General features: G+C 35.0%; 1 protein-coding gene across 2 annotated transcripts in view; it reads left to right on the forward strand.

Moving 5' to 3' along the window:
• The window catches only part of NAV3 (neuron navigator 3), a 340,442-nt gene that overhangs the window by 92,610 nt on the left and 234,721 nt on the right, over nucleotides 1-13,111 (forward strand). For both annotated transcript variants that reach the window (XM_008684333.2, XM_008684334.2), the window contains exons 2-3: nucleotides 6,682-6,799; nucleotides 7,444-7,496. In XM_008684333.2, the coding sequence (XP_008682555.2) occupies nucleotides 6,682-6,799; nucleotides 7,444-7,496 (171 nt within the window). The remainder of the gene's footprint in view (nucleotides 1-6,681; nucleotides 6,800-7,443; nucleotides 7,497-13,111) is intronic.

Here is a 13,111-nt window from a genome sequence, read left to right on the forward strand (position 1 = left end):
AGTGTGAGAGGGAGAAGCAGGCTTACCGCTGAGCAGGGAGCCCGATGGGGGGCTTTATCCCAGGACCCTGGGATCATGACCTGAGCCGAAGGCAGACACTTGTTGGCTGAGCCACCTGGGTGCCCCTGTGGTTGACTTTTTAAACTAAGTAAAAATAGCGTGTCTCATGTCTAAATTCCATGTTGTAATTTTCCAACCTCCTTTATCCAGTGTTGCATACATTCATGAATTTTTGAGTACTACAACTGAGATGTACAAAATTATAGCTTTTAAAAAAAATAAATATGTAAGTTTACCTCCTAAACCTTCTTTATGCGCAGTAGCAGAAAATTTATTGCTCCCAATGCAGAATAATTCAGTCACTTCTGATTTGAAATTCAGTCTTTGAGGAAAATATTCACTTAGTTCCAGATTCTTCACCTTCCCTTGTGTATCTTTTCTCCCTGGAAAAATTGGTTCCAGGAGGGTTGCTAAGCCTGGTTACTAATTATCATGGTGCCAGGATGGGACATCTTGCCATCGCTACTAGTGCCCACTCACCTGTCTGGTGAGTGCTGAAACTTATGATACCTGTCAGACCTGCACTATAACCTGTCCTCACATCTTTTTTCTTTTTTCCCCTATGTGCTTTCCTGTATCAGATCTATGCACCCTTCCTGTCCTCTCTAGGATATCTGTCTTCCTCTTTGATAATTCCATATGGTTCTCAGGGGATTAGAAAGAAAATGGATGCTCTTCTATATTGTTTTGGTAGACCTTGTACTTTGTAAGTCGCTTCTCAGGTCCAAATGACACTATGAAACTCAGCCCAGACAGTTGGCCTGTCAGGTCAGCTCTCAGGACCTTGCCTTCTTTCAGTTCTCTTCCTAGTACTAGTTTTCACCTTTGTGGCAAAAAATACTTATGTCACAGTCACACTTCCCTAATCTACCATTTATTTGTTAATTTTATGTACTTAGTCTTACACAGCTTTCTAAGATATAGAAGCCTACTTATTACCATTGAATTCCTTGGTTTTCAACACATTTTCCGTCTGTTATGAGTTAAAACATCCTATATGACTTCTCAAAGCCAATGATTTGAACATACTAGAAAGCAGTGCTTTATAGGAATATATAGCTCCTGATTGAATGTTGCGGGGAAAAAAACCTAATTGTATGAATAAGTCCAGGGTTAAAACTAGCTCAGCTAATATTTAAAAATCATTTGACAACATTTGTAATATTTTCTAACCAGGTTATAGATTTGTATCTTTCTATTAAAATAGACTACTGACTTACATGAAGTCCACTTTTGCACTACTACTTCTTTACATTTCTTTGACCATTTAACACTCATTTAAAATACTGTATTTCTTTGAAACTTTCATATACCTAAGAATAGTGCATGCAATAACAAAAATAGTCATAATTATTTTTATATAACTGTTAGATTACTTATACTCATCAAATACCAAATTAAATATTGGTTTAAAAGTTCAGGGGCAGTTTGCTGTGATATACAAAGGTTGTGTGCTATGTTGTCCATAGTTAAAAAAAAAAAAATACCATAAACAAAAGCTTAGGACTCTGGAGAATCAAAGCTGTTCTTCTGATGTTGTTTTACTGTGACAAGTTCACTGGATGGAAGCAAGTATGGTCACATATATTGCCTTCAATTTGAACCCATTACTTTATAATGAGAAATAAGCACTGTAAGAGAAATATTTTAAGAGCAAATGACTAAGCTAAGAGATCATTACATCTTGCAGCAGTTTTCCTTAGTTGGGCTAACTACATTTGGGTAGATAGCTAAGATTTAAGGATTTGAAAGTTATAATATTTCCTAATATTAATAAACTCCTCATTATAATATAGATGTAGTTTATATTAAAATAGTGAATAATCATATTCAACATTTGACAAACTCTTATTAAGTGAAAGACTGTGTTCCAAAAGTATAAATTCATTCAATCCACACAATTATCCCATTAGTAGGTAATACTATTATTGCCATTTTATAGATGACAAAAGCTCTGACAGTGAGAGAAAATACATGTTCAGTCAATGTCCACATGGATATTAAGTGACAGAGCAGAAATTCCAACAATATAGAATGTTCCTCAAAGAATGCATACTATTGCATAATAGGCCCTAAAATTCATGCTGATTAATATGAAATATAAATTATGCCATGGTACCTTTGATTTTTATCATATTTAATCACAGTAAATGAATTAATGTATATATGATTTTACCTGAACTTCTAAGTATCCTTTGGTAAGTCTAATCTTATTAATTTTTCAGAATTTCCTAAAATATAATTACCACATGAGATGACATTTATATGTATAATATTGGAGTTAAAACAGGTGAGGGAAACTGACTTCAGATATTTAGAGATAGATTATATTTAAAGCTTCAGCCAGGCCTTTGTGACAAAATGTTAATTTATAATTAATTTGATTAATTTATAATTAATTTTTAATTGTACCCAATTATATCAATTTGTTCACTAAAAACTTGTAGTTGTTACTTTATAACATAATCATACAGAAATCATTACCACTGATTTTGTAGTTCATTCAAGTGAGGCTAAGAGTTTAAATATTATGACTTTTGTGTGTGTGTGTGTGTGTGTGTGTGGCAATGAACCAGAGGCAACTTTGTATTTCAGATCCAAAATCTGGACATGATTTTACCATTCTGTTATATTTATTTGAACAATAGATTCTAATGTGACAGTTGACAAGGTTGTTTGTGTCCTCTCTTATTAGAGTAGTATAGTAAGTTTACTGATGAGTTTTGCATATATTTATATATCATGTGTCCTTTGCTCGAAGACTGTCTCATTAAAGATATACCTCATGTTTCCACTTTCTTCTCCAATTTATATATATAAAGTTGTAAAAGACACAAATAAGTTTATATATAATATTAAAATATATTTATAAGTTACTTTGTAATTGTTTCATATTTCATTTAGATTATAACATCCTTTTGAAAGATACTGATTTGCTTTAAGGGTCTCAAGTATCTTTTACACATATTAAGAAAGAATAAGGACTTTTTTAAGTGGAGATTTACTTTCAGTTTATTTATATAGTCTGAATTGATTTTGTTGGTTGCAACTAAAGTTAGAGACTATGCTCTGAGCAATGTTTCACATATTAAAGATGCAAGACAAGTCAAAGCACTTAAGCTTGGGATTCCTCTGGAAGAAATCCTGGACCAAGTAAAAAACATTTTATGAGCTAAATCAGAGGCTTTTCCAGTCAGTCTTGAGGCCAACCAGCTGGCTTCCCATCTGTTGTCTCACCTAAGTTTCAGGAGCAATTTGGATAGAGGCTAAGACAATGTTGACATGCATTAGGAGAGTGAAAATATTCTTATTTTCATTTCTAATACATTCCATTCTGTGTGTATTTGAATAAGTGTTTTTTGCATATTTTAATACCTTCTTAAAACAAAATACTTGCAACATAGAGCCTGACGGAGGTGAAGTCACAGTGGAGGCTTTGTAGACGGGGATGAGAATATGGTAACCTTAAGATTAGATGCATGGCTCTGAGTTTGGATGGCAGACAGATCGGTGGCCACAGTAAATCAGGAAGAAACCAGGAGTTGTCAAAGACATGAGTAGTGTCAGAAGCAAGGAGTCTGGGGTGCCTGGGTGGCTCGGTAGGTTCAGTGTCTGCCTTCTGCTCTGGTCATGATCCCAGGGTCCTGGGATCGAGCCCCAAGTGGGGCTCCTTGCTCAGTGGGGAGCCAGCTTCTCCTTCTCCCTCGCTTGTGCCCTCTCTCTCTCTAATAAATTAGTAAAATCTTAAAAAAAAAAAAAGGAGTCCACTTTTTTTCAATTTTCTGCCAATCTTCTCAAATTTTTTAACCTCTACAAAACAATACCTTTAATAAATATTTGTTGGAAAGCCACTGTAGCAAATAAAACTAGATGTCGTAATGATGATAATAAGAGCAGACATTTCTTCAGGGCTAACTCTGTGAGGGGCACTTTACAAGTGCTGTCTTATTTAGTCCTGACGCAATCCTACAATGTACATATTATTATCATGCTTATTTTGCAGATGGGGAAATTAAGGTTTAGAAAGGATAAGAAACTTGTCCAATGTCTTGGGGTGGGGGGCAGGGGCGAGGGCCGTAAGTTGTCTGGGCCTCAAAGCCAGGTGTATTAACTCCAGAACTTATGTTCTTCATCTTTGTGGGATGCTTTAAAGTCAGTCAACTGGTCCTTAAGACTTACTGCCTATAGGGATAAGGCCACAAATCAAGTCTGATTCAACCTAAAATTTCTAGTAGAAGGCCAATTAATGCTGCCATTTGACTGATGTATCGATGAGGGGAAAGTCCTCAATGTTTTAGATTCTGAACAGTATAAATCCTTGTAAAAATATATTTTCATAGTGCAAAATAGAAAATACAAGTAGAATAAAATTTTGAAGAAAATTATTCCCATATAAGAGTATCTAGGAACCATGTTTTTGTTTTCTAATTTAGAAGACAGTTATGCAAGTACCTTTTCTCACACTAATATCTTTGGTACAAAAAGGATCATGGACATAGGGAAAGGAGGTATAATATTGCTATTGCATATATTTTTCTTATGCGGTTGGATGCTTCCAACTATTTACAGTCTTTTAGGAAACTTAATCACCACTACATTGCACTAAGATGCCACTTTATATTTTCTAAACTAAAGAAGTACTTTCTTTGACTTCTGAGTCGTATTTTGGAATGTTTGTGCCTAGGATCTATTTTAAAAAGCTTAGCAGTCCTACTTTTAGGTTTTGGTCCTATAAAATACTAGGGTGTAAGTGTGCAGAGATACATTTTAAGGATGTCTCTTACAACTTTAGGTGTTATAGAAATATATTTAAACAAATTAAATATCAACAGGAGGATTGATATTATGTACACTATAACATCAAAATTAGTGAGATATACATATAGGTAAATGGTTGTAGCAGTGTTATTAAAATATCGTTACGTAAAAAGTTGAGAAGCACAGAATGATATATGAAATTTGAGCCATATTTTGTTAAAAATACTATCGTGTGTGTATGTATGTGAAGGTGTGTAATGTGGTGTCACGTGGAGTGTAGGCATAGAACAAAATTCTATAATTATTCATACCAAAGTATTCAAAAGTGAGTAGGTGTTGCAAGTTGTAGGAAAACTTTTACTTCTTAGTTTCTACACTTCTGATTTATTTTGTTTCATTTTTACAAAAACATGCATTGGTTTTGTTAGAAACAAAAAGTAATCTATTTTTTTTAATACTTTGCTCGGCATTCAGTGCTTATGATGAAAAGATACAATTTACCTTTCTAGTCTTAATTTGCCCTAATTTCAGGCTTGCTACCTTAATTACAAATTTTCCAACTGTGTCTGATTCCTTTCACTCTGCCTTTCTGTATCTATCTGGTATCCTCTGTGGGGAAGGCCCTTCCCTTCACTCTTTTTTTTTTTTTTTAAGATTGATTTTTTGATTGATTGATTTGAGAGAGAGAACTGGCAAGCTTGCAGGCACATGGGAGGAGGGGCAGAGCAAGAGAATCTTTAAGGTGACGCCAAGCTGAGCTCAGAGCCTGAGTAGGGTTTCGATCTCAGGACCCTGAGATGAGGACCTGAGCCGAAACCAAGAGGCCAGGCTTAACCGACTAAGCCATGCAGGCTCCCCTTCCCTTCGCTTCTTGTGTCCAGGTTCCACTATGTTCCTAGTTCGTGCTTCTGTAGCACATTTGTCTATGTATATTTCTCAATCAATTCCTCTCCTCTATTGTCATTTCAGATATTGTGGTCTTCTGTTACATTATATATAATAGTCTGCCTTGTTATAAACTTTCTAATATATTCATATGAGCCACCCATAAAACTGAAACATCTTAATGTTTATTTATTTCCTTATAATTAGATTACCTTAGAAAGTATCTCATAACATTTGAAAAATTAGTGTGTTTTATTTTTGTGATGATTTTTAACAGTCCCAGCTTTTCTTTATATCCTAATCTACTATTGAAGAGTCACCTCTACTTTATGACAAATTGCCAACCTTGTAATTTATAATTCACTCCTCAATTATATATTGTAATTTCTATGTAATAACTGTATTTGCTTCCTCTATTTTCTTATATAAACACATTTCAAGAGGCTTAAATGGGAGATGACAGTCCAAATAAAATATCTTTGGCATTTGCAATTATTTCATAGCCTGATGCCAAAATATTGTCACATACAGTATCTCACATGACAAATCTAATAAAGTCTCAGAGAAACAGAAATGTTTATAATAGGTTCCTGTATAAATCAGTCCAGGTGGTTTCCTTTTACAAGGACAGGCAGGATTATTTTCAGTATGACAGAACCAGGGGAAAGAGTGAAAACCCCACTGATTTGCAAACAGGAGTTTCCTCAGTAGTCATCCAGGAAGGGAGTTTTGCTGTGTCACAAGTGACGAGTCCCTGGTTTTGAAAGAGAGTGAATCATCCTCCTTTGAAACAAGAGATAAGTGGGAGAGAGCGCTGTATAAAATTATTTTACAACTATTTCCTTTTGAGCTATGACTTCTTAAAGTGGAATGTGATCCAGAATAGCTTCCCTTTGAATCCAACATTTGTCTTAAGCATTTTTATTGTCTCTATTTTCTCTCACACCATCGCGCCTCTTCTCTCCCTCTGTTCAACAGATTTATACTGACTGGGCCAACCACTACCTAGCAAAATCGGGCCACAAGCGGCTGATCAAGGATTTGCAACAAGACATTGCAGATGGAGTCCTGCTAGCCGAAATCATCCAGATCATTGGTAAGACCTGCCCTCTGGGAAAAACCGTGAAGGTCTCTGCTCCCACCCACCTTGGGAAAACACAATTTCAGTTGAATGCATAGGAACTTGGTCCGTGAGTCTCTGAGATTCATGTACGTAGCTCTCCCATGATTAAATTAAAAATGTTTATGTGAGAATGTTTGAAAAAAGCAGTTTGGCTATACTTTTAAATGGCTAGAACTGGATCTTTACATACACTGAATTGTCAGAAATGAACGCTTCATTAAACCATATGTCTCCCATGTGTGCATTTCGATAGCTAGAACAACTCATACAATCTGAGATTCCTTGAAACTGTATCCTGATCCAGCAGGGACAATTGTGAGAGGTTTCATGTCAGCAGTCATTTGGCACAGGCTGAAGAATTAGCAGCAACTTCCTTCTCACTCACTTTTTTTTTTTTTTTTGCCTGATTTGTGCATATGGAATTGGCGGCTGCTGACAAGTGTGTCCTCTTGTACACGGCTTGGGAGACAGAGTGAATGTAGCAGCAGCATTGTGCTTGTTTTTTGTTTTGTTTTGTTTGTTTTGTTTTTTTCTTAGTCTCCTTTTTTTGTGTTTCACTTCATTGCTTAAGCATGTCATTCTTTTTTTCTCTCTTTTATTTTATTTCTTGGCTTTAGCAAATGAAAAAGTTGAAGATATCAATGGATGTCCTAGGAGTCAATCTCAGATGGTAAGAATCATATTTATTCTAAAATATACTGCTTATCTCCACTTTTGATTAAACTACATTTGTAAATGGACTAGAAATTTCTTTTGCATGCTTTCCTGCTTAAGAAACCATTTGATCACATTCTATCATATGTATTTCTTTGGGTACAATTTATGAACAAGTGATAGCATCAGCACAGTTGAAAATGTATAACTCCTGAATAACGTATCTCCAGGTGTTTTATCAGATCTTGACTTTTTGTTGTTGTTCTGATGTCTGAATAATTTAACACTGGTTTTGCTGGCAGTAAATCCCATTTCCAAGTTTAAGTGGAGACTTTCTGTCTGAACAACTGGTTTGAAAAACAGAACTTGCCATATGCATCTTAAAATATATACAAGTGGTATTTTCTTTGTTCATAACAAAGTCCAGTGTAAACATGGACTCTTGAGCACTTTTGGAAATAGCTCCAAAGGCATGCTTCTGGAAGTTTTCTGAGCAGTGACTGATCATGAGATCTGGTTCATAGCCTTTTCCAGGAAGGTGTTGATCTAGAGGTCTGTGTCTTCCCCGGCCCTCTTTTTATCTTTACCAACTGGTAAAGCTTAAAGTTTTGTAATAAAGAAATAGATTGATAAACTGCTGAGATAAAAACTCACTGCTCTCTTAATTAAATAGCCACTACTTAATTTTATAGGACAACCTGAAGTACAAATGTCTTCATTTAAGTTATATCAGTGGATATAATCAGAAGTGATAGCCAAAATCCATAAGATGAGGCTTCCTTCAGAACTCTTTTTAGCACTGAATAGGCAGTTTAAGTGAATGTGATGAGTGTTCTTAATAGTCAGAGATTGGAAGCATGAAAAAAAAAGTGAACTCTTTTGATGTGCTGACTTGCTTTACTTAAGGTCAGAAAACTGAAATCCAAAATAATAAAAGGAATGTATTCTTATAGAGTGAGTAACTAGCACATCTGGGGTGTGGGTGTGGGTGTGTGTGATTAATAAACGCTCTAAGGAACTACTACAATGTCATAAACTCTGTGTAACTGTTGTGAAAAAAAGTCACACAAGTGTGACTTTCTGGAAATTAATTATAGTTTTACTGAAAGTAATTATAATACCTTCAGACACTCCTGAAATAATAGCTGTGTGATACTGTAAAAGAGACCTAACCTCTCTGAGTCTCAGCTTTTTCATCTGTGTAATGAATCCTAATTACGACATGATAATGAGATATAATCATGGACATTCCTTACTACCTAAGCTGATAGAGAAATACATAATGGTGTTGTTATAAACTTTGTTAAGACACATTCATGAATTAACACCTGCTAAAAAATTTTTAGGGCTTTATCTTAAAGAGCTCTGTAGTCCGTGAATATCATATATTATGTTTCTTAAACTCAACACTTGGGTTTGCTTTCATTATTTCAGTCATAAAGAAGTGCTGGATACTAAAACACATCTTCTCTGCTGTTGTTCCAATTTGATTCTGATTACAGAGAAGCCAATACACAGCCAAGATAATGCTTCATGACAGAAGGAAAAAAAAAAAAAAACTTTCCAAAGCTCATAACTATGGATAGGAATTCAGTCCCTAGATATTTATCTGAAACATCTGTGGCAAAGAGTCTACAAATCTGTGAAAATATTCTCATGAGTATTAGACTCTGTTAATTTTTTATTACTTCCTACTCCTTATTAGCCCCAAAATGTCATGTAACATCTAGTATACATGTTAATATTTCTGCTTTTGATTTAAAAAAAAAACAACACAGAAAAACTAAAACCTAAGAAATGTAAATGCTATGAAAAAGGTAGTTTTCCAGCTAAATAGTATTAGTCAGGATCTCATTTAATTTTGAGTAAAGAATGACTTGTATCTTCTCATTTTTTACATAAAAAATATGTATCTCATTTTTTCTGATGTGTTTGAATTTTGAGTCTGAAATTGGCATGCCCTCCATGTGTTGATTTAGAATAATACATATGATAAAAATGTAGCTTTTTTGGTTGTATTATTTTTGCCTCTGTTCTTCAGAATTGGCATTGGTACTATATTATTAATGAATAAAAATTCCAGATTTTAACTGAGACAAGAAAGTAGAGGAAAGAGAATTATTAGAGAACATGACTAGGCTTATGAATTTCGTATATCAATTCCAAACAGGATGTTTCCTGTTTCTGTATTGCTTAACAACCAAGACAGTGAGTGCTATCTTTACTCACAGAACTGCTTTCACTGCATCTTTTTTGTATGTCTCAACTTTTGTGATTTTTGCTTGCTGTTTGTGTTTAATAACAAAAGGTAAGTAAAACTAGGTATGCTACTGTTTCTAGTCACAAACTGTCTTTATTTAAATTTCAAATTTGATATCCTTTATTGGACTGTTCTAAGCCTTTAAGAATATGGGTTCTCTCATGGTATGAATCTATAACATATTGGTAAATATTTTGGTGAATAACAACCAGGTAATTCAATTGAGCTAATATTTGCTGAGTACCTGAGCTACAAGATACAGGGACATTTGAGGATCAGAGGGGCAAATATTGAAATAAATAATACCAATAGTGTTGCGGAGGCAAAAACGAAAAGTACTGTGAAGGGAGTGAACTTGGTGCATTCCAGCAACAGAGAGAAGATCACTGTGTTTCGAGGACAGGGAGGTGTTTGGATGGGATGATGAAACAGAAGGCCAAAGTATGGAGTTTGTATGTCATTCTAAGTTGGTTGGGGAGCCTTTGGAAGACTTTTAAATCTGGACTGTGGCATGATCTGATATAAATATTTTTTAAAAGATCACCCTGGATGTTTTCTGGGAACCACAGAATATGTGTGTTAGTCTCCAGTTGAATGTGGAAGGTGAAGAATATAGGGAGTATAAAATGGCCTCACGTATTTGGCCTGATAAGTTATTGTTAGACATGATTACTACAGAGGGAGAAAACAGGCTTAAGGTAGAAGGGGGAGGATGACAAATTCATATTTTGAAAGTGGAATTTGACCTATCCATTGGAACATCAAGTAGAAAGTGACTTCAGGCAATTAGGCATGTGCTCCTAACGGTGACAAGTAAGGTATTAGAATACACCTAGTACACAGGTAATGCTTCAAGCCATGGAAAAGAATGAGATCTCAACAGAAGGCCTGTATAGTCAGGAGAGAAGAAATTTGAGGTTCTCACATTGGGGAATACCAATATATATGTGATGAGCAAAGGTGTAGAGTCAAAAAAAGGAAACATTGGTGAGAGAGTGAACCCATCTTTAAGAGGGTAGTTCCACAGAGGTGGTTTGTGTATCCTTAGGGTAGCTATGGTAGCTTAAACTGGAGTATTTGGACTAACCCAGTGAGATGGGGCAAAGTAAGATGAGTAGAATGTGGTAGATGTTGTCAAATGCTACTTAACCAACTAGTTGGTGTGCTGGATCAAAGAAGTTGGTTCTAGCAATTGGACAAGCATTAATGACCTTTTTTCAAACGTTCTCTATAGGGCGAGCACGTGTTAAGGAGTAACAGAGGTGCACATATCCACTGCGTCTTGAATGATCTTTCTAGGAGTTTCTTGTTGAAGAGAAAAGTAATATATATATAGTTTGAGAGGAAGGAAGAGTGAAGGGAGTTTTTGAAAGGGGGCAAGTAGACAGAGAAAGAGGAAGCAGTAGGAAGAGAGGAGGACCCCGAGACTGGGGAGACAAGAGATGATGCTGAATCCTAAAGGAAGTGGCAAAGGAAGAGATTTGAAGTCTGTGTAGAAGATTTGATGTTGGAAAAGAGGAGGTACATTTTCCTTTGTTGACACAAGGGTGAAATGTGGGTATCTGAAAATGAATTAAATAAAAATTGAAGGAATTCATTAATAGGATAACTTCAGAGTATTACAGAATAGTAATGTGTTTTTTATTCCCATGGGATTCTCTATATTCACTTATAATATAAAAGAAATTCAATTATGATTTCTCGAAATGGGTGAAGAAAATTTAACAATAAATCTTTCAAATTACATGGGCCAAAGAACACATGTTTAAGAGAAATATGAGCTTGCCCTTGTACCAATTTAGTAGCATAATTATTGAGAGATTTGATTCATGTTTATTCTAAGTCTCAAAGTCATGGTTATCTTTCCTTAATAAGCTTGAGACTAAACTCATCCTGAAAAACGGAACTTAGTTTGAAGGAGCTTATTCAACACTATATTTAACCTTATCCAAAGATGAAGTTACTGAGATGGATCACACCTGTTGAGTAATTTCTAGGTGGGTGGTATCAGAATTCAAAATATATGCTGCATGCCACACTTTGGTGAGATTACATGAGGAAATAAATTAGTAAACTATAAATACTAGGAATGTCCAGAATGCCCAGCAGATTAAAAATAGCAGAAAAATGCCCAACATGTATTTGAAATGCAGAGGCACAAGTGCTAGGTTCTTAGACAAAAATGTAAGACACGTAGGGGAAAAGTTGTTGGGAAGACAAATTTTCCTTTATTTTAAAATAGACCATCACGTTGAAGGATCTTCACAAATGCATGGAGGGATTAGGAAATTTGATTATGTGAAGTAAACCAAGATTTTGATCATACCGTTGAACTGAGGATCTGACAAATGTGGTTCACTACTTGTCCTTCCTTTTTGCTGGCTCCTCCCATGACCTCACTGTAATAGCTCAATTGTGTTTCAGCCACAACTTTCAGTCTTACTTTCTAAGATATCACATTGTTTAAAATTTGCTGGTAGGAGGATTTGGGGAATGCTTATGCCTCTTACTCTTTTTTATTCCTTGAAAGTAGAAAATTTGGTTTCATTCACCATTAATTCTCCATTTCCAAGTCCCACAGGGTTGTGACTTCCAGAATAATACCATTTTGGATTTTATAGACATCTTTATTCCATTTCCATAATTTTACACTTATCTGGACAGTGAAACTGTTCTTCCTAGTGAAAGTATTTTATGCTTTTATCATTATTCTGTCCCTTCAAGTTTTAATTCTTCTAGCTACTGCTTGTAATTTCTTCTCTTTTAAAGGATCTATTTAGGTAAAATAGGAAGATGAGATTTCTGACCAAATAGGGAAGAGATAAAATATTGGAATGCTTTTAAAGGTTTAATAAAATCTTATAAATGGCACACTGCAGGATTCTAGCACTATGACTCAGAGGAGTGGAATATTGCTAAGTTAGTCCATTCACATGATCCCCTGCCATTTTTGAAACTGTTCATCTTCTGGAATGGCTAGAAAAAGATAGCTTAATGAAGACAAATGCTTCACTACAAATATAGCTCTGATCTCTAACGAAATGCTAAGTGGAAATGTCTACTTTGTAGTTTTCTTCATAATTTCATTATTTTCATATAGGCTCAAACTTTGGAAAAATAAGCATAAACTACTAGCATTAAAAAATTTATACTTAAGTTATTAGAATACAACCCTGATGATTTTTAAACCGAATTTGTCTCTAGAAGTTGCTCTGTATTACTAGCAAAGTTCAAATGAAGTAATTGAAATGATATGGAGTCATCAAAAGGAAGCATGTTAAGAAGAAAGGACAATGGTCACTGGAATTCTTATTCAGACTTTGTGACCCAGGAAAAAAATTCAGTGAATGCTCAGTTTCTGCTCATTTCTG

Source organism: Ursus maritimus, unplaced genomic scaffold (genome assembly GCF_017311325.1).
Source record: "Ursus maritimus isolate PB19 unplaced genomic scaffold, ASM1731132v1 scaffold_21, whole genome shotgun sequence".
Taxonomy (NCBI): Eukaryota; Metazoa; Chordata; class Mammalia; order Carnivora; family Ursidae; genus Ursus; species Ursus maritimus.